Source organism: Falco rusticolus, chromosome 2 (genome assembly GCF_015220075.1).
Source record: "Falco rusticolus isolate bFalRus1 chromosome 2, bFalRus1.pri, whole genome shotgun sequence".
NCBI classification, from domain to species: Eukaryota; Metazoa; Chordata; class Aves; order Falconiformes; family Falconidae; genus Falco; species Falco rusticolus.
The window spans coordinates 16,871,749-16,894,928 of record NC_051188.1 but is presented as its reverse complement, the minus strand read 5'-3'; the positions used below and the strand labels follow the sequence as shown (position 1 = coordinate 16,894,928).

Genomic DNA, 23,180 nt, shown 5'->3' with positions numbered 1-23,180 from the left:
TGAAAACGGCTTAGACATATAGCTTGAGCCTGCTGTCTAGGAAGTCAATGTCAAAACTCCTTCCTTCAACAGGAACAAAACCAAGGTCTAATTTAATGCTGCTATGTCTAATTGCCAATAGCAATAACATAAACAGCTGCTTTGACAGTGCTACAGATGTGGGCAAGAGCAATCACTTCCATGAAAAATGAAATATATCTCAAGGAATACCACTAACTCAATTCAACAAGCCACTTAAGCTCAGTTTTATTTTAAACTGAGAAATCAGAATGGGAAGCCCTATCAATCAGTCTGTCTGTAAAAGCATCTTCATACTATTTCCTCTATGCTGTATTCTCTCAAGTATGAACACTAAAGCTCACTGAATTAGACAAAATCCTTATGCCAAAACCCTTAGAAAGTTTTTTTTTCAAAATTTTATCTTATCTTGGGTGAAGGTGTCAGCTGATAACTTACAACATTTTTTCAAGTGTTCCAAGTTGTAGAAGATGTCTACTTAGACCTTTTATCTGGATATTCTAAGATGAATAAAAACCAACTACATTGAAATTTTTAATAACTAATTTAAGTTTTCATGTTTAATTTCCATGTTGAAGGGAAAGAGCTTTCTCACTTACCAAATGTTCAAATCTATCTTTCAAATCATTAAAGATTATCAAGGAAAACTTTCCTACAGTCATTTAGAGAAGCTGCAGCTGGTTGATAGTAGTCCTAGGTTAATAAATAAATAAGTGAAACCCATTCATGAGAGGGTTATTTAGCTGGGTTATTAGCCATATCCATAGACAGTTTCACAGCACAATAGAGACATGGAAATAAAAAGGATGACGAAGTAAATGTGGATTTAAGCTGCAATCATTGCTCTGAAATTAAACCGTATTGTTTATAAATGTAACACATTATTGTCCTCATCATGTCTAGTAGGCCATGTAAAACCAGGTTAGTTTCACACTGCTTTCTCTGTTGCTTTGTAATCCAGGTCCACCTCAACGTGGAAATAAATGATTTCCTTCTGGTCAGCAAAACACAGAGAACCTTTGCTCAGCACTGCTGTATCTCCCACAGAAATGTAACATCCAGATCTGTGACAGGTGCAGTGGTGACTACGTTGAAAATTATATATATATCTGTGACATTAGAGCCAGGTCAGATGATTCATACTCATCCTAGACAGTGCTTCATTCTGCCACAGAGGAAGACATTTTGAAACTTGAGTATCCATGGCAGAAACTGTTCTTTCCTCATTAAAGCATAGGACTGTATTCTAAATGCCACACTTGGTCAAAACTCCCAATGAAGTACAATGTGTTCCTCAATAAAGGAATTGAAATCTTTGCAAGGGTAAGGGTTTAATAGTATAAAGCAGGCAAGCGCTTTAATGTTTGACTCTTAATCCTTGCTGTCACTGTACAATCCTGCCTCTTCCATCACTCAGAAGAAAACTGAGTCCTTGTATGGTATCATACGAGTCAAGCCAGTTCAGCCAAAACTTCAGCCTTTGGCATTACAGTGGTAACTCACTTCACAATTACTTGAGTGCATGGACAGTGATTTCAGTGTATGTATCACAGCTTTTTTAAAGCTGCCTATAGAATTACAGAATGAAAAACTTGAGAATTAATCATTCTTACTCATTTAAAACCACTTTCCAACTCCCCATAAATAAATAGTAATAAGCAGTTTAAAATGCTACAGTGTCACTTTTTTGAGAAAGCTTAGTTGTTCCAACTGCAGATATGCCTTTCAGAGTTAGCAAAAGATAAAACTGCATAAACAGATGACAGTGCAACTACTCAGTCCCTTGAAAAATATTATCTACGATTCCAGGCCAGGATACATCATCTGCAACCCAAAAGAATCACAGTAGGGTGCTTGCCCAAAGCCCAGGGAAGCTGGCAGAGAGGTCTGCTTTGTCTTCCAGTGAGTTTGGGTCACAGCAATGGCTAGCAGACAACCCATCCATTGGACTTCAGTCCGTATGAAGCAGTGAGGCAGGCACTCAACATACGACCTGAACGCTATGGCATAGAGCACCGTGGTACCTAGCAATTACGTGCTCAACCACAGGAGGGGCATTTCTAAGGCTAATAGAGACACACAAAGGTCCCCACACCATGAGGGAACGAGACACAGGCCCAGGCTAGGGGACCACAGCAGCCAATGTCACAAGCACTTCTGGAAATTTGAGACAGCCATAGGGGAACAGCATGGGAGGAGGCACCAGATTCTGCCTGATGCCAACACTTCAAGCACCTATTTCAGCACAGCAACTTAGCTTCTCCAAGAAACCAGAAACTAAAACATGAAATGCATCAAGCCTGTTTTCAACAGCCTAATACCCAGAGCTTGAATACATGTAACAGGTAGAAAAGGCTGTCTCCAGCCAGATTAGACTTGAATAAGTATCCACAGTCTCAGCCACAGCTGCTTTTTGTTTAGTTGTTTTAGCTCCCCAAATCTCTGGATGCACAGTGGTTCATGGGATGGGTGGAAAGCACCACTCATCAGCACCGCTCAGCACCATCTGCAAACACAATTCAGAGGACTCAGCCTTGGCCTGAGCACACGTAGTGGAGGAGACCTCCTCCATGAATTCAGGTCTCAGATACCTGTTTTTGAATACTAAATAGCGTAAAAACGCAGACAGGTCCCTCAGTATTCATTACAACAAAGGCAGGATCTCTGCTGGGAGCATTTAATAACCATCTTTTAGGCAACTGGTAGAGTTTTCCCATGAAAACTTAAATGCCTTAGCTGTTTAAACAGCTTTGACATTTTCCTGAATCCCTTTCCTGAACTTAAGTCTCATAAATTCTATGTAACTGGCACATTAGATAGCAAAATACTTCCCTGAATCCCGGGCAGATTCTTGGTGAAATTCTGCCCTTATCTTTACAGACGGCGGCACTGTTGCTTCACTGCTCAGCGCTGAGGATGTTGTTCACTGGAGATAATGAACAAGCAGGATGTGCAAAAATAACATGACTCACTAATGAGACTCTATGTCCACAGAGACAGCTTTGTTTAAACTGCAGCCGTATTGCACAGCCTATCGTCCTAGAGCTGCTCGTGCCACCACCGCAGTTACTGAGGCAGAAGCAGAGACCCTCTAAAAGGCTTTTCACAAATCCTTCCCACAAGGACTTAAAAGCTTTTTCAGAAATACTTCCCACAAGGATTTGAAAGCCTCAGAAATTGCTCAGTCACTTAGAAGTCATATCACGTGGAGGGATGCCACCTCTGCATAACCTTAGGTTCTCTGAATGTATAGTAAACTTCAAATAAAGAGTACCTGAATGTTAAATGATCAAAGCACCATTGGTGGGCCATATGCAATGCGTGGATCAACTGGCAAAACACAGGGATTTGCTTTTTATTCCAGTAAATTCCATGACAACACTGTCATATAAGTTTGCTGTATATATACTGCTATACAAATAGTGCCTGGAAAGAAGTGGCGATCAGTAAACTACTGCACAACGGGAAGTGAAGCCACGGATGCGGTGGTGCATCTGCAGGAGGAGCTCACTGAAGGCACAAGCTTTCCCAAGACCACAGTGTCACAGCCTGCAACACATTGGCAATTGATGACGCATCCCAAGCAACTGAAAGCTCATTTTCCTCCTTGCACTTTGGACATTTGTCCCTGCAGCTTCCTGCTGATGCAGCCATCTCCCAGAGAAGCCCCTCAGCGCTCCTGGCACAGGCTGGAGGGGGTCCTCTCAGGACGAAGCAGAGAGAGAGAAAGAGAGCCTGGTGTAGCTGAGTTCAGTGACCTTATTTCAGTGATGTGAATTGCAGTTATTCTCTCATGATCAGCCCAGGTGGCTTGGGAAAAGGAGGCCACAGCTGCCTGAGAGCCTCCCCTCGCCACACAACCTAGTGCATCCTGGATGCAGCTGAGGATCTGTCTCAGACATAGTGACACACAAGCGGGTGTGTTTTTACAGCTTGTTCATATCATCTGTTCAAATGATTTTAAATGGGAAAAAATAGAATGCAACCTCTACCAAGCAAAAAATTAAACCTTGCCCGTCTTCTGAGCTGTTTATTTTAACCATGTTTTTTGAAAAGTGCTGATGGCAGATTGTAACATGACAGAAATGCAGCATAGTTTAAGGGTGTTTGACAATTCATCAAGAGAAATTAAGTGTAAAGCTGCATGGCAGTGGCTGAATATGTTTAATAAATTAGGAATGAAACAAGCACTCCACTAACGAGGAAGATGTAGCCAAAGCTTACATCATTCTATACTCAGAAGGCTTCAGAAGATCAATAATGCAAATATTAAAAAAGAGAGTTAATGCAAGAGCATTTTTACAAGAAAAACAACCTAAATTTTAATGACAAAGGGCCAACTTTGAAATCATGGTTTTTTTAAGCATATTAAAAAAATTATAGGAATCATTTTTGTACTAGGATTTATAAAGTTTTGCATGCTGTCATGCTATTTCTATGGAAAAATTGTATCCAAATACTGAAGCACAGTATCAAGACATTTTTGCGTGTAGCTGATAGTTCAAACAAAATATCCTTGGCACTGATAGTTTGCCCAGCATTTATGTTAAATAAAGAACTATTAATATTCAAGCTGTGAATCTTCACAATGCAAGCTCTTCTGCAGTGGGCCTCTCAGGCTTTCCTGCTGAACTCTTTCCTTGATGTATACCTGCTTATCAGAGAAAGGATGTGACCGGCCATCTCAATTGAGTGCCTGGGCCCAGCTGAGGATCCGCTAGGACAGTGGATGCCTCTTGAATTCCATCTCGCAAAATCCATGTACCCTGAGGAACTGACTGGCCTGTAAAAAGACAAAAGTCTTGCAAAAAAGCTATGGGCAGGTTCTCTGCTGCATTAGAAGCTAATGACATTTATAAATGTTATTTAAAAAACCCCTGTCCAACTGCATTTAAAACATCTCTTCCAGAAGAATATCTCAAAATATTCTACAAACACTAAGAATAAAGTATCTTTAAAGGAGCGTATACATATTTTTATTCTTTGTTTAGAGATGGGAAATATAAAGTAACGCTCAAATACTTCTCAATTGTGGCTAATTAGAATAAGTATAATGCTCTTAATCTAGCCATCCAAATAAGATGGTTAATTTCCAGGAGCACTGTGTATTTACAGGTTCTATGTATATCCTAAGTACGCAGCTTAGTTACTTGAACTGAGCTTTGTAAACAAATATAAGCCAAACTGACACCTTGAGGATCAGTAGGAGTTCCAATTAATGGGAGACCCACTGCTGCTAAAAATTGCCGTAGCTACTTCAAATTCAAAGAAGTTCTGACAATTTACATCAGCTAGAGGTCTGATGACTGTAGTTTAAAATACTCATAGCTTCTTTGCAGCAAGATATTCCAATTACAGTATGCAAACGCTTCTTGGAACAAGCAATTAAATATATATTTTGTTTGTGTAAAAACAACAGCAGTTGACCTGGGAAAGCAACTCAGCTTGTCTGCTTTACACAAGGCTTTGCTGTAAACAAAAAACAAATAAAATTGTCCCTAGAGTAACTGTTCATATTGGTTCAGTGTATATAGTCTTTAGTAGCAGCAGAAACACTAGTTTCTCCCAACTCTGAGCTATTTTAATTTTTACTAATGATGACCTAATCCTGTTCTCATTGACCAGTACCACTTTTCAAAGCAAAATTTTTCTTGCTGGCTGCAGCATAAGCAGGATTATGTGAATAGGCTGCTGCAGTCCAACACCTGCAACTCAAAATACATGTTTTAAAGGCTTGAGTGGGATTTTTCATAAGTGTCTGAGCACCAGTGTAACACTGTCTCCACACTGTAGGAATTGCTCTGAGGCTAAGCTTAGCCCACTGCCAACTGCCCTGAAACTCTCTTTCACCTCAGAAATGTTAGGAATCCTGAGCCCTTTACAGTGTTTACATTTATTGCCAAAAGCATTTATGATAGTATTTTAAAAAAGGAAATGTGTAAAATGAGCATTTTTAAATACACGCCCTTGAAATATTAATGCTTTTAGATGGATTAACATTCACCTCTGGCATGGCTTGCAGAAAACGTTTTGCCTTTTTACACCTTACGCGAAGCAGGTCTTGACTGACAGTTTTGCCGCAGCAGGGTGTTTAGATGCTCTTTCACCTGCCTCTCCAGTAAATCCTAAATTTAGGGGTCCCTAACTGAGAGAAAATGGCAGCACTGGCACAGACAGGTTTCATGGCAGAGCACAGGACGTGCCTCGGTGCCAGGAAGAGGTTCCATCAGTGTTGGGTTAGTACTACTGAGAGACAGGGAGTAACAGCTTGTGGCCGTGGCCACAGCAGTGAAGCTCAATCCCATCTCATACTGTCCCTCTCCTCTCCTGCCTAGGCTGTATTAGTGGGTCTCTTTAAATGACATTATATTATGTTATCCAAGCACATGTTGTTGAGGCTCCTTATGTCACTCCATCCGCAAAAAAAAGCCAAACACTGCAGTTTTCTGTCTGCACAAATTATCTATTTGTTTTTTAAATGGATGACTTGATTTTAACAGGATTGAAAACATAATTCATCATTACGAATGTTGGCCAGTGGATATAAATTTTCTTTTACATAATATCTTAGCTATATTTGTAAGGCATTTTAAGTTTATGCTTCCGAATGTCACAGAGTGACTATTTTCACCTAGAATGATGCTAGGAAAAATATATCTCTGTTGGATGCAATTCAGTGCTTACTGAATAGAAATGGGGTATGGATCCTTATAACTTTGAAAGTTGTTACTTCTTTATATCCATCTCATTCTGTTTGATATCACTGATGGATTACTAGACAGCCTATTGAGATTTCAGACTCTGGCCATGCTCTACCCAGAGGAAGATTTTACTACATCAAAATTTTCCAGCACAAAGCAGGTGGCAGCTGTTTCAGCAGCTTCTAATTTTTCACTCCATTCAACATGTCCCAGTAGTGGCAGAAATACTGTACCTTCAGCTGAGCATTTCACAGCTTTCATCCACAGGAAGACCCAGCCCTAGGCTGAATCACCTCTTCCCAGAAGAAATGTTACTGTGACCTCCAAAACCAGTCAGGACTCTGCTGACTCTTGCTACAAATCATTGGAAGTAAAATACCCTGTTGGACTGACTGCAAAAATTAGGTTTTCTGGTTCCTAATCAGCCCCATGTCTCAGTGTGCAATATAAACGTATGTTCTACTCAGTGGGTAGCAGCGCAGCTAATATAATAAATCCAAGATCTTTCTTAACACAATATTGAACTTATCTGGCGTTTTTGGAAACTAGTTCAAGTTTGGAAATATCTGAAGAAATTTCACTATCGCTTCTCCAGTTTTTCATTCATGCCAGGCTGAATCTCACCCTTTTTAAACATACATTGATAAGATGGGTAAGAGGAACTAAATTTGACATGGTCTTCTCCTGTCATTCTACTCCTTATGATATGTTGCTATATTTGACTCCTTGCAAGCAGCAAGACCTTATAACAGCTATTGATTAGTTTAAGATGTCACTTTTAAGATTAAGAAATGATAAAAAAAATCAGAGTCACAATGCAGTGACTTCTACAAGTAAACGTGATCAAATGAACATTTCTGCATGCCTTTTCCACAAACTACCTCACTGTCAGCTTAAGATGCTCCATAAAAGGTGACAGAAGTCCTCTTTCCTAGCTAATATATCTGAGATGCCCTCAGAGGAGTCATACAAAATGAGGTGCATTTAACCAGTGTCAGGTTGACAGAGACATAGATCTGTGGCAAGAGCCACAGTGAGAGAATAAACGTCCTGGCATCTTATCAGCAGCTGCAATGGGAAAAAAAAATGAACTCACTGCTATTGCTGTTCTCAGAAATCCACACCATAGCCCGATTCAGATGAATTAATAAAAAGAAGCATGGCCAGCAGGTAGAAAAAGGTGATTCTCCTTCTCTACTCCATTCTGGTGAGACCCTACCTGGAGTACTGCATCCAGCTCTGGAGTCCTCAGCATAGGAAAGACCTGGACCTGTTGGAGTGGGTCCAGAGGAGAGCCACAAAAATGATCATGGGGCTGGAGCAGCTCTCCTGTGAGAAAGGCTGAGAGAGTTGGGGCTGTTCAGCCCGGAGAAGAGAAAGCTCCAGGGAGACCTCATTGCGGCCTTTCAGTACTTAGCTTATAAGAAAGATGGGGACAAACTTTTTAGTAGGGCCTGTTGTGATAGGACAAGGGGTGCTGGTTTTAAACTAAAGAAGGGTAGACTGAGACTAGATATAAGGGGAAAAAATATGATGATGGTGAAACACTGGAATGCGTTGCCTGGAGAGGTGGTAGATGCTCCATTCCTGGAAACATTCAAGGTCAGGTTGGATGGGGCTCTGAGAAACCTGATCTAGTTGAAGATGTCCCTGCTCATGGCAGGGGGTTGGAGTAGATAACCTTTAAAGTTCCCTTCCAACACAAACTATTCTATGATTCTGAGATTCTATGATTCTATAAATATCTATGTCTTTATTATAGAAATAAACCCACTATTTGCGGTGCTGTTTCCACACCAGTATTTTGACCGTCTGGTTAGACTTTTCAGCCACCAAGTCCCAGTTTCACCTTAATGGGAATGAAGCATAAAATGATTGCAAAGCCAAATACCACCAGCATACTGTACAGCACTGAAAGTGCTGTAATACAGGCAGTCTGCTCACCCACTAGTTATTCTCTAGTAAGGAAACAACTCCACATACGAAAGCTAAAAGCCCAAACTGCAGATTGCTTAGGAGGGAATTCATTCACTGACATCAATGTCTACAAAGTTATTCAGGTAACATGGCCACTATGTCAAAAGGCATTGGCAACACTGAGAATTCAGGATGGATGCTTGATTTTTACTGTTGCCAGAAACAGATCACTAATTCATCAGATCTGCACAGCTGATACACTGTTATCAGATCTGAACTTTGACTGAGACAGGCATGAGAGACTTCTGTAACTCTACATACTTCTTTGTGACTCCATACTGATGTTTTTCATAAAGAAGGATTAAAAGGAAGGCAATAAATGGAAAGACTCCTGCTAAGAGATGGTTTCTTAAGCTTTAGTCTAATTATAATGCAAGCACTTTGAAGTTCATTATTTTAATTAGAAGCAGACAGAAAAAAACAGGGGGTCCATTCCCCAGGTGGGAGCTCTTGCTGCAACTGCAATGCAAACAATAAATAATACTGCATAACTTGAGCCTTAGTGAAATGCTGGCTTGTGTTTTGCCTAATGGCAGATCAATACCATACAAATGAAGCAATTACAGTTGTGTCATATAAAGCCTTATTTGGTCAGCAGCCAAAATGGGGATTAGCTGGAAGAGTTCCTAGGACTTTCTGTCTGAATATTATTGCAGAAGTTAATGAGGAAGATCTGATAGGCTGAGACAAACATAAACGGTGCCAGCAACCAGACGAGATGGTCGGTCCAATAGCCAGTGTGCTGATAATTAAAATGCCCTGAAGCCAGCTGAACATCAGTCCAAGATCAGGTGAAATTATCAGACAAGGGCAATCCAATCTGTCTGGCAAACAGCTATATAATGGTGCCACCATCGGTACAGACATGTACACAGCAGCAAATGCAAATGCACCAGCACTCATACCAGTCAGACCAAGCACAGTCACTTCAACACAGTAATACTCATGCCTGTAATGTTTCAAATGCAAGCAGCCAGGTACTGAAACAAGGTATGGAAATTACTAACAGATCTCTGCAGTGGATATATGGGATATATCGAACTAATGTAATTGCTGCTGTCCTGAACACATGTCCACATACCACTTTTAATACAAAAAGCTGGAGGGAGTAGGGTCCACTAACGATGGAGATTTCTATTGTTGCTTTCTAAACAGAACACTGAACAACCTGTGGTCACAGTCCATAGGCTGTTTAAGCAATCATTAGCTGAAGTTACATTTTCTCTATTGTTTTGTCTCCTGAACAGTTTCTTTGATCAAAGACACTGAGAAATCTACTGTGGGGGTTGTTTGTAGGCATACACCTCCATGGTTTTGAAATAATCATGCAAACATCTGAAGTAGGAATGGACTTTAAATATTCACAGCATAATAAACACTATGCTATTAATCTTCACTATCCCTCTGAGGCTGACAGGCAATTGTCATTACCCTCAATTTGCAGGCGTGAAACTGAAGTGAGAAGGTGAACTGACCTCCTTGGAGACTCCCAGGAAATCGGGGCAGGATCATAATTAAGCTCATCAGTATGACTTGACTTCAGTCAACCACACTTCATTGCTGGTCAGAGATCTTTGGGCCTTTGCAGGCAGGTGTTCATAGACAATTTATCCTTCTGGCCTCCCAAGGAAAATCACTTCCTAGAGATAGATTAAGCTTAAACTTCTGTGCACATTCCCTCAACTCAGTCTTTAACCATGAGATACTCCTAATTCTTCCTCATACCCTGCCAAAAGTGAGAGACAACCTGAAAGATTTGACTCCCATAACAAAAACCTCTTCCACCTTTTGACCCCACTCTTAGGGGTTCCACAAAGGTCCATGCTGTCAGTCACTTAGCAGCTATCTAAGGCTGCCTTTGCCCTGGCAAAGCAGAGAATGAAGCAGTGCAACTTACTTCATTGAGTTCAGATACTCTCACTCTCTTTCACTTTTCAAGTATGAGAATGGGATTTAGATGAGAACAATCTGATTGACTTTTGATTCACAGAAATGGTAATTAAAGCCATTTTGTCGTTAGGAGTAGCTTTTGTACAAATTGGGAAGAAGACCTTCTACTATGCAGAAAACTTAAACTTCCCTATCCATAAGCTCCTACAACTTTCCAAGTACTCTGTAGTTCCAGGAGATCGAATTGAAGATGTCCTTTTCAAATTCTTAATCATCGAAAAAGGATCATAGCACACTGCAGCCTGGAACGCGCTTCAGGAGGTGTCTAGTCCAACCTCTTGCTCACACAAGGGTCAACTCTGCTGTGTGCAAGCTCAGGTGCCTACATCCATACCAAGGAATCCAAATGTCTCACTCTAAATGTAAAAGGTTCTCTTAAGACACAGTTGCAAATTTTGGCTGCTCTAAATGGAACCATATAAGCAACAGATTAGAATGAGCCTAATGTGCAATTTATGTGCAGAGAAAGCCTATCCTGGAGGTAACAGATGGGCTGCCTGATGTTGGGGCTGCTTTCACCTGCAGGCCTCATTCATACCTGCTACTAGTAACGGAAGATGCAAGGGATGTGGACCTTCCTGCGCACAGATGATATTCCAGCCCACGTGGCCAGGAGTGGGAGGAGGGAGGGAAAAAAAAAAGCTCTGTCTTCTCTGGGTGCTGGAGGCACTTTTTATGTGTTCTTTTAGAGTAGAAAGAAATAACTGAACTCTAACAATAAATTAGGTTTCTATCAGGTCAAGCTTGGACCATTTTCATCCAGTTGATTTTTGGCTTTAAAAAAGTGCAGGGAAAATTGTAGTCAAACTTGAGTACAGAAAACTGCCAATCCTGCCAAAAGCTGTTAAAAGAGAGTCTCAACAACAGAGCATGCAGCATTGTTCAGCATCATGTGATATGCTAAAATATATGGTTAAACAGGAACAAAATCCTTATTCAGCTTTGATTTAAGCTCTTACTCAGTAACTTAATTGGAATGGGAAGCAGAGGAAGGCAGGCAGAAAACAGAAGTAAGGCTTCTAGCTATAAAAATACAAAAAGACTTGAGCAAAGGATATCTAGAGATAGATATGAAAAAGAGCAGTAGTTTTCACTCTACTTCCTGCCACACACAAAGCAGACTAGTTAAGACTGATAGACCACAAGTCACCATTTTATAATACAATCTTTTGAACTTCCATTGTTCAGTAGAGATTTTATCTGGAAACTGGGCACCTTGGAAACATCTTACTGACGTTGGGAAATAGCTGCATTTTAGAGATGTCGTGCCAAAACACAAAGTAGCTTAAATTATATATTAAAACTCCTGAATCTCATTTTGTGCTTTTTTTGATTGGCAACATATTTTCATCTTTTGTTCTGGGATGTTAACTCCCTCTGTGAAGGCAACTCCACTGCACAGTCTGTCAGTCTAAGATACTGTTCTCAGCTCAAAGAAACCACGAGAAAGAAAATAAACTTTTTTTTGCTATCTTTACTTTGGGATTTCACACAAGAGCCAAGGCTGTATAAAGACTAAATGACCATTTTGTGTCTCTTGGGAGACCCTGTAGTATTTACTGTCAATTGGAAGTGAGCAGTTTCACAACTACCGCACAGATAAATTGCAAGCTGTTTTTCAGGTGCTATTTGTTCCCCAAATGTCAGTTCCACAGAGAGGTATTGTTATGAGCTGCTGTGATGCCTTTCAGTGGCCCGCTCCCTTGCTTTAGTCTACCTACAATTTACCTGGACAATTATTATCTTAGTGGGATAGGGCTTTTACATGGCAGGAACTGTACCATCAACTTCAAAGGGTAGCTGGTTTATGCCCTTAATGAATACATACGCTGGAGCCTGTCAGTTTGCTGGGAACTGACACCTAAACAGCCAGAGAGTTGTAATGAAAAGAAGAGAGAGAAATAATAACGAGTTGCATTGTTAAAATACAATGGGCTGCATCTTGCCCTCTGCTGAGCCGTTTTATGAGGGATTGGGGAAATGGCAGGGAAAAGGGCAAAAGAAATTATTTCTGAAGTGCCAAGAAGTAGAGTTTGTTCCTCAGAGGATCTATTGATTTAGGAAACAATGATAACCCTTTTGTATCCCACCGGTACACTCTGGGGATTAATGCTTATCAAACCTTGGCAAAGGTCCAGAAAGTCAGTAAGACTTGTGCACCGCTACAGTATCAGTATTTTTGAGACATTCTGGTCTTCATTGATAGTTTTAGGGAAGTTCATTGATTACACTGGAATATATTCCCCTTTTTACCTAACAGAGAACTGAACAGTCTGCCCAATTTCATTTGGACGGATTTGATATTGTGAAGATCCTATTCTGTCTGCATTCAAATATTTCTGAAACGGGCAAACAAAAAACCCCTGTGATTGTTTTTTTGATGCCTTGATTTCTTTCTGATTGTAAAAAAGGAGCCTATTATGAAACATGTACTGGTGCTGACTACCACGGCCTGGCCCAGGCAATGCTTCTATATGACAGCAGAGAAATAGCACCTTCAGTCATCAGTAGATATCAGAAGGACAAAGTTCTTGTATAAGTATCTTGTAAAAAAGGAAAACAAATTATAAAAAGCACCTCATCATGCTGTTAAGACAATGCTAAGACTGACAAGACAGAATGGTAGTTTCACCTTTTATACTGATTATACTGCTAATTTAAAAATACCTATTGCCATTACAATGTTTAGATAAAAAGCTACCCTTCTAGGCAATGGTTTTACCGCTGTTTCCATGCTCTGTCTTTTCACTCCTGCTCAGAAGCACCTCATTTCACAAATGCTTTCAGTAAAATCCTGGGACCTTCCCTGGAGTAAGAAGCAGGATGATATTAGCAGAGAGGTACCAGAATGTGACTGTGTGACCAAAATGGGAGCTAGGATTCTGGGGAGTGCTTTGCCTTTCATCACTCGCTTCTAATGTCATCCGTAGTGTAGGAAAACAGAAATGACAACAGAACACACTCCTGTGACTTCTGCTCTCTCCTCCAGACCACAGAGAGCTTTGTTCAATTATGAACCCCACCTTGAAGTCTGAGGGTGAATACTTCCTGCAAGTGGCAATGAAGAAAGAGGCTCCGTGGGCCAAGGTAGATCAGAGATGTTTTTTGAAGTACTTGAAAGATATACTGACAGGTTTTTTCTTGCCAGGACAGAGAAAATTCAGTGAGTGCAGCACTGTGGACCCTAAAGAGTTGTTTTCTTTTAAAGATACAAGTATCAGAAACTCTCAATAATAGTGCTCTTCACTGCAATTTGGTGACTTGAGTCAGATTATTACAAGTTCCTGCCTCTATATGTAAAAATTACAAGAAAGGGCAAAACTCTTTGAAGTAGAAGATTTTGCTTAAATACATTTGCTTGTACATCCTGCAATGGAGATCTTCAGCCACCATCAAATTTTCCTCTTTTTTTATTGCACTCCTTTTGTATGGGGCAGACCATTATCTTGATTAAAAATTATAAAACAGGTGTCACGGGGGAACAGAGCAAGCTGGGATTCTGATCTCTGTTCTCAAGGCTTTATTTTTACTTTAAAAACAAATATTCTGGTTTTAGACAGAAATAATCCAGGTAACCGAAACCAAGTATGCCTCCCAGGCTCAGCTGAAAGAACAACTTGCTAATGTCCACTGCCAGGCTCTCTCTTCACTGCTCTTCTTTTGAGCCCTGACATTTACATCCCTTGCTAAGCAGTGGCCCGCTCTCTGCCTTTTTACCTAGTAAATGTTATTTTTAGTTGACAGAAAACCCAACAAGCTCTGAAGGATCTGACCTGCTTGAGAAATATCTAGGCTGTAAACTCTGACACTGAATGGGTAATGGGGTGGTAATTCAAGCCTTCTTACGCCTACAGTGAAGCAAAGAATATTATGCAAAGTCATACAGTATGATCTACACCATCAGTCAAACAGGATAATGTTTACAATATGCATAAAATGTTATAGATCACATTCCAGTTTTCAAATCATTTTGCATCACAGAAAGAAATGACCTTGTAAAATCTTGGTAAGCAAAACCCCTGACTAAAATCCTCTCATAAATATCAACAGATCACCCCATAACTATGCAGGGATTTTGTTTTCCTCCACTGTCCCTTGCTTTAAAAGAACAGAGGTCAAACTCAGTAATTTTACATCACTCATTTTTATCCTCAAACCACCATTATTCACCACTTGTCTCTAGATCTTCTCTGCATCAAACATAAATAACACCAGTTTCCAGCTCCTACAGTGCTTTGCTGAAATGATTGCCTCTGTGGCTACCACACTAATTATAGGCAAGAGCAGCCATTCTGCAGAAGACAAATGTGAAAAAAACCCAAACCTGTTCGCTCTGCATCTCTCCTCGCTGTGAAGGTCACTTGCCTTCAGAATGATCTGAGGTCGTCTTTGGATGCCAGTGTTGCCAGCTGGAGGACAGCTAGCCAGCAGGCTACCCGTTCTTCTCTCTGAATTGCCAGAACAATGCTCCAAAGCGTGCAGGGCACAGGCCTCCCCATGGCCACCTAACTGTAGGTTTCCTTTGCCTGTCTCTGTACCCTTTCAGAAACAGGAACACAGCACTGAGTAAACAATGCAGCCCAGACGCATTGAAACACCACAAGCTAGAAAAGCTACATCACTGATATCAGTTAAAAAATGAAAAAATCTATGAAGTCCTTTGAAAACTTTTGAACCTTTGAACTATAGGGTACACTCAAGAGTGGTCCAGGGAAAGGCTTACTTTATGATAAAACACAACTTGCACAAGACAGCTTCACTCATGGGAAAATCTATTTTACAGAACAAATTGTATTTCCACAATACAAAACCTTTGAAAAACACTAGTGGAAAAAGTCCTCTGTAGTAAATAAATTTTGATTCTTAAGTAAATTGGGTGGTCAGCTCAAACATTTTTTCCCAATTTTCCTGTTACTCAGAGGGAACCTGTGAATATCATACTCATTTTTTGTATACACAAATCCAATTTTATAGAAATCACAAGGAACCAGAGAATGCAAGAAGTTTTACTGGAAACATTTTTATCTATCCTTATAGGTAACTACTGTGTAATAACTCTGATTCTTTTCCCAGAGCTTGGTGTGAATTATCAGTTCACTGATCTACAAAACCAGAGTAAAAAGAGAACTGAGGTATATATCAGAATAATACATTAAGTTCACAATAAACAGCTTTGACAGTGAATGATGACGTGGGAATTCCTTCCAGAATAAGCTCCTTATACTCTGGTCTCCAAAAACATCAAAGACAGAAGTTGATAAAAAGATTAATGGTCCCATTGGAAGAAATTATACTCTCAGATTTGCCTTTATTTTCCCATTTTCCCAAGCTTGTTTCAGTTCAGTGAAAAACATGACAAAAAAAAAAAAAAAAAAAAAAAAGGAATACGGAATATATCCTGTCCTATGTAAGGTCTGCCAAAAATCTGTACAAATGAGCATGCATTACCAAAACAAGTTTTCCTTCAACACTACGTTTCCAAGGGACCATACTGGAATACTGGATATATCCTTGAAAAGCAAAAGTAACATTGTCAGCTGTAGTACCACATAGAAACAAATCAATGAAAGAATGGCAATTTTAGAGATTTACCTCAGGAAGACAAGGACTAAATGAAGTCACTGAAATCAAGATGGTAGTTTATAAAGCCCATGCACACAAAGAGTCCCTTCATAACAGATCTTTACCTTATTCACATAAACTCATGTTTCATCAAGAAAAAGTCCCCTCCACCACAGATCCCTCACTTCCAGTGTAAATCTTTCAGGTATTGCACAATTATTTAAAAAAGGGGAATCCATACAGTGTTGATAGGGCACCACTGGGACACCTTTTGCACCCCGAGCACTCTCCCGGGCACTCTTCCCTTGCAAGGGATGGAAACTAAAATCCATAGCTTCACTCACACTGTACTTCGCACTTCACACAAGTTGCTAGAATGATCAGAATATTACATCACCTACTTCACTGATGCACTTCCCACATCTCCTACCTCATGTTAATACAAACGCAGTAAAGAATGGATAAAGAACTGGCACCTTAGTCAGTGTAAAGAGTCAGTTCATGCCAACAGCTATCACACTGCAAAGAACCAGCAGATATCACCTTTTTGCTTTCTTCTCCAGGACATAAAGAATTCCTCTTAAAGTCAAACTGGAGTTATTTCTTTACTACATAAAAAGAATAGAGACTTGAATAATGAAATATGGAATCCCAGGTTCATGTCTATAAACTTTAACTGTAGTTGCACTAACGGGAACATGATATAGCTCTGGATTTCATCAGGTTGGTGAACAACCATCACCAATCTCTAACAGACATCAACAAATCTATTCACAACAGTTTTTTAGTATTTGGCTAGATCTAATCCTACCACTGTCATCTGGCTGGACTCAAAGTGTCTCACCAGACACTCACGACGTGAGCAGGTTTCACTCATCCATATTGCATACTGTTGGCAGCCAAATGTCCTTAGTTAAAAGTCACAGAAACAATGATAACTCCCTAATTTTTAGCCAAACCTGTCGTTCACCTTTGCATCAAACATCTTCAGGGTACAAAAAGTAGAAAAAGTTTTTAGTGTACCTTTAAGACAACATTGCCCCTACTTCCTTTTTCAGAAACTCTTACACTGGAGAACGCTTTCATGTGCATCAGTATTCAAACTTGTTTATGATGCCTACATATCTAAAACAGAAAAGCAGAGGCATGCAAGGCACAGGATTTGTGTAGTACAAGATCTCCGGTGTTGCTCTCTAGAAACACAGATTACTGCAAGGGGCAAGGCAGACAAGCCAGTGGTAACCCACAATGGCCAGAAGTCTGCCCATGAGAACGTCTTCTAACACCACCACATTGACAAAGGCAGGCCTTGCTAAGCAGGCAATGAGCACCTTTGAAAACACCACCTTTGAAGAAACAAACTCATTAATTCACTCTGATTACTGCACAGTAATTTTGGAAGGATACCTACCGTAGCAGTAGTAGGAAACAGTAAGGACAGCTGGATAGTGCCATGAGAGAAACTCAATCTATGTTGTGATGAGAGCCTTTTCTCTCAGTCCCACATTCCTTCTCAAATACATCATTTTTTTTACAATATTATACAGAAATGAATATCACTGAAAAGGAAGGAAGGAGACACACATGATGTGTAATGTGGTACTGCCCGGTGGGCATAAAAGAAACACACATCAGGCATTTCCCGTTCTCCTCCATCCAGTGATATGCATGAATCCTAATACTGCACCAGCACTGAAAAGAAATCATTCCAATTAGCCAATAGGTACTGGTTGAACACTGCAGGAGTGTAACATGGAACCCAATAAGGAAGAGTTTGAAATTAAAATCCACTACCCTGCTCATGTGTAGGGTCATGAGCAACAGAGAGACCAGCCCCTGGATCGCTCTGACAGGTGGATTTCATCTGCATGAGCAAAGTGATGGGCATGTGCTCTGTAATGAACATGAGCCCGGTGATGTGATGGCATGGAACCATCGCTAGTCCTATGCTACAGGTAGAAGTCTGATTTAGAATACCCCACTTTCTGTCAGTGCTAGATATGTGAAAATAAATGACCTGGTTCCCCATAAACTCACATCAGTTTTATGCAGCTGTTACCAGATTTTTAGTGGAAAAACTCCTGATTTATAATCATTGTAAGTAGCAAAAGGATTAAGACTTAAATATCTCTAGTGAAATAGGTATTCAAAGAGTTTAGTGAGTATTTTTATATGAATAATTTATTTGAAAAAAATTGTATTTTTCCCTAGTTCTCAACAGCCCAAGAAAAGAGTGTGAATGTTTAACATTTATATGCTATTTGCAATTATTTGTGAACGACTTCAAGTAATTTGTGGTCTACACATAACTCAAATAGGAAATTATGATTATTAAATAAAATATAGAATTTACAACTCCCATAGCAAATTATGTCTTTTGACTAATTTATGTAATGAGCTTAGCTAGTCTGCCTTTCATGGATTTCAAACTGCATGTTCAATATTTGCAATTATCTGTGCAGGCAGCAGTTGCATAACTCATCTGATCAGTAACACAAACACTAACGTGGGATGCAGCCAAAATAGCAAACCCAGCATATTCTACAATTTCAAGCAGTTCAGAAAATATCAAAGCATGCAGTTAAAATTTACAACTGAGTCTTTTCTGCTCACAAGCACAAGGGTAGGAAGCTTTTCTCCTCTTCAATAAGTGCTACTGTGTATAGACATACATGGAAGAGGTGGTATGAATGTGAGGAATTGCTTGTTCTTTATTTTTGTCCAGAACATTAAGTGTGTTGCTTAATGTTTTTAATAAATAAGCAGCACTGATGTGTTGCCTGAGGTTTGTCACTGGGACTGGAGAGGGAATGGGGTGCAGCAGGAGAACAAGCAGCTTAGCACGTGTGAAAGAAAGGCTCGGGAAAGGTATGGACATGGACAGCCAGTCGAGACAGCTTGAAAGAAGATTTGGTCCAATTTTCAGGTTGGGTAGGATTTCCTCTGCTCCCCTTTTTGAAACCCATTTGAAGGTAGGATGTGAAAAAATAAATGCTTTTGACCACATCACCCTAATGATAGTTGCTGACCCCAGTTAGACCAACCTGTGGCTCACTAAAACATGGGGACTTGGTCTTTATCTGGGGTGGAAACAGGATTTCACACTTGATCCTTACAATCATGGTTGTGCTCTTCCTCTCTGTTCTTATTCAGCTGTCTTAGTAGGCCCTCTCTCTTCTAACTGCTTTATGTCTTGTCCCCATTACCCCTAGATATTTTTATCTAGCCAAGTGAACAAACCTGAAATAAGCCCAGATTTGACATAACCAACTTCCACTGGCTAGCAGTGCTCATTATACAAGGTTGTCTCTTGTTCATGTTGGGTACTCTGCAGAAAAAAGCGAGAGGGACTAAAGAGCACTATAAAGCACGCTTACAGCAAACAGCCCACTGCTAGGTTATATATGACAGCAGCTAAAGCGATTCCTAGAAAGTCTGCCCTAGCTTTGGCACTGTGAAGCATGACTGTGTCAGAAATGTGCATTTCCTTACTATGGGAAAGCAGCTCCACTAAACTGCAGTGCTGCCTACCACTTCCAGGTCATCTGAAACACTGAGGAGAGAGCAACCTATCAGAAATATAAAATAAAAAGTAAGTGCTTTGATAATATACCCAGATAATAGACCAGCCTCTCCTATTATCTGCTGCCTTCTACCTTTAACAATCCCATGAGTTCTGGACATGTTTTTCTTTATAATTAATAGTTTTATTGTTGTCATTTTCCCTTTCTCACCTCCTTATGTTCTCTTACGACTTTATTCAGCAGTGAAGGTGGCAGCTTTTAAGTCTGAGAGGTACTGAATGTTAAGGACCAAAAATTCATATTCAGTCACTGAAATAACTGGCCTGATTTTCCCCTGCACATACAAATGTTCTTTGGCTGCAGATGGAGATTATTCTGATGATACTCCTATTCCCATCTGTGTAATACAGTTAAGGCTATTGAGGTTTGTGATATTATGTGCAGGTGAGTTAAGAGTGAGTCTAGTTATTTGCATAGTGGTAATGATGTCTCCTCTGTGGTCAGGGATGTAGAAAGGTACCTCCTTAGTTATTTCCTGCACAGAACTATGGTTCCATCTGCACCTGCAATGCTTCCCTTCAACTGACTTTGTCTCCTTTCTGAATCTATTTCATCAGACCCTGCTGCAATCACCCACCCACGTGTGCCCTATCGCTGTAAGACTCCACCAGCCACACTCCCTCAATCTGCCAGTTGCTCTTTTGCTTTGAAGAAAATTGGCAAGTCTACCAGAGGAAAAAGGCAAGGTTTGTCTGCCTTAAACATTAAAGACAACGCAATGGTAAACACTGCCAATTTTAACACAGAGCTAGTAACTTCACTTCTGTTTCCCTGACAATTTGAATAAAAATCAAATTATGTTCTGCCTGTGAATCAAAAACTCTACTACTTGACTGAATGTGTCTGATACCATAATAAAGAAAATACTGGTGAGTTTGAAGGCAGTACTGAAATGCACAATGATAGAAACACTTTTTTTTTCTAAATAAGAAGGTGCTTTCACAAAAAGTGCTTTAAAGAAGCTGCTTCAGTGAAGGACTAATTGCCTCCAAGTGATGACATTTGAAAAAAGATGTTACAAGCAGATTCTTATTCAGAAAGTAGCAGCCAAGGTCAATAAACAAAACATAAAATGTAGATATATTATTGATGCAGATACTGATGCAGATAATGTAGGCACAATACTGCTATAAAGGGTTGAATTTGGTGAAAAAAGCTGATGACATAGAATAGCTGATGTTAATTCTATTGAGGCTGACTTCAAGTAGCTAGTGTTCAACCAGTTTGGTTTTTATATGGCCTTGAAAGATATGCCAAGTATAGCTGCTAAATCCATATTGCAATTAGAAATGGTTACCTTTGTTGATCAAAAAAAGTATGAAATGGAAGAAAAGAAAAATAACATACCATGTCCACACACAAAACAAAAAGAGCTATATCAGGGACATCAGGGAAGGTGGAATACTATAACAACACATTTTATATTGTTATACTATTCCACCCACCTTAATGGAGAACCCTTCGGTGTGGCTACGCCATAGCCTTTCGAATCCAGATTTCCTCCCACTTTCATGGTGTCACATGGCTTTCGTTGCTCAATGTATTCATTCATGGTGGACTCCAGCAGGAAGGCAAACTTGCCCTTGGATTTGCGGACACGAGCTACTCCCTCTGCAGTAGTCCTAGTGAACACTGATGGCTCAGCTGACTTCATGTAGGTCCACATCTTTTCATACACTGCTATTTTTGATCTCTGGAGAAAATTAAAAATAAGTTAGAACAAAAGAACATTGCAGCATTTCAGAATGGCACTGTTCCATATAAAATCAATCATACTTAATTTTTCAGACAACTGGGTTTGGGAAAATTATACTTTTATAAGGAATTTCTTTTAATTCCACTATTATTTTAAAAGAAACAAGAAATAACACTATCAATATTATAAAATCAGATATTATGTTTAGATCCAGTTAGCTGCTAGCAGTCAGAACAACTGCAAAACTGAATTTACTGTTACACAAAGGCAGTTCATACAGTCAAAGTGTTGTAAAGTGTGGTTTAGGGAATTACATATGAAATAGATACCCACAATAAACCTGTATGGGAAATAAACAATAAAATAATCTCTCCATAAATACTGAGCTGAATCTTGAAGCATGTCTCTAACATCCACTTCTTACGCCATCAAAACCACAACAGCTTAAGTAAGAATTCTGCTTTCATAATTCAGAGTCCAGAATTCATTCAATTAATGTTCAGAAAGGCTTCAAAACATTTCAAGACATGATGCACAATAAAAGGTGGAAACAGCAAATTGGACCAACTATGCTATTAAAGGAAACAAAATACCCTAAGCATTTGTCATAAAGAAGTATTAGGGACATTTTTAGAACTGCAGTATCAGTGAATTCATTTTAAAGACCCTGAATCCTACCAGTAACTGCATAAGAAATCTACTTGCTCAAAGAATGTGTAAGAATTTGTGGCTTAGAGTGCATTAGTTGGAAAATTTCGTGTCTGGGAATTCATGGTATAACCATGAATAAACACTTAAGCAAAAATAAAACTTAACAAAAAATAAAAACAAATAAACAATTTAATTGAAAGGAAGGAAGGAAATGCTGTCAGGCTGAGAAGCTTCCCGTATTCATTAGATTCACTCAACAACTCCTTTGCTTCCTCCAGCAACAGGGATGCATACATGCAAACCAGCAGTGCGTCAGCTGAACACTAGAGTGTTTTTATTTAATAACAGATGGCACTTGTCTTCTCTTATGAATACTAAAAAAAGGGCTTTGTAACCCAATGCTCAAGTCAGCATTTATTTGAGTCAACAGGAGTTTCTAGCTAAGCAAGATCTGGCCTATGAACCCATTCCTACACTGTACTGAGCACTCCAGGAAAATATTCATTATTATAAAGCCCCAAAACAAAGTGCCTTAGAATATTTAAACAAATATCAAATCCTATAATCTAGGTATTATTTAAATTGACAATGGCTTTAAAAAGCCTGCAACCGAGCCTTTGTATAGTAAGAGCAATTTCCCTGAAGCACTTCTTTTTACCAATTACTGAATGATTGTATTATTACTCAGAAAATAATTTGTTAGGGAGGTAGGTCTAACTTGAAAGTAAGTGGCACTAAAAACCAGAAATGTTCAATAAAAATACCATATAGCAGAACATCACAAATTATCCTTGCTTTCTGAGCTTGTCTATATGCATAATTTTATCTTTCTGTCAAATATAATGAAATTTAAATTAACAACAGCTGTGTATGTCCATAATCACATCCTGCCTTGTCACCCTCTCTTTGCACTGTAGTCACGGCTACTTTTCATTTACATAATAGTGGCTGAAAGCAGAGTGTAAGCTAAGCCACCCATGTATTCCTTTTGCTTTACGCTGATGTAATTTCATGGATTTAAATTTACAGAAGGAAAAGAAA

At 39.6% G+C, this 23,180-nt stretch overlaps 1 protein-coding gene across 2 annotated transcripts in view; it reads right to left on the bottom strand.

The window, feature by feature from the left end:
• Positions 1-23,180, bottom strand: part of GRIA4 (glutamate ionotropic receptor AMPA type subunit 4) — a 240,641-nt gene that overhangs the window by 20,458 nt on the left and 197,003 nt on the right. For both annotated transcript variants that reach the window (XM_037377767.1, XM_037377768.1), the window contains exon 13: positions 21,238-21,485. In XM_037377767.1, coding sequence (XP_037233664.1) covers positions 21,238-21,485 — 248 coding nt within the window. The remainder of the gene's footprint in view (positions 1-21,237; positions 21,486-23,180) is intronic.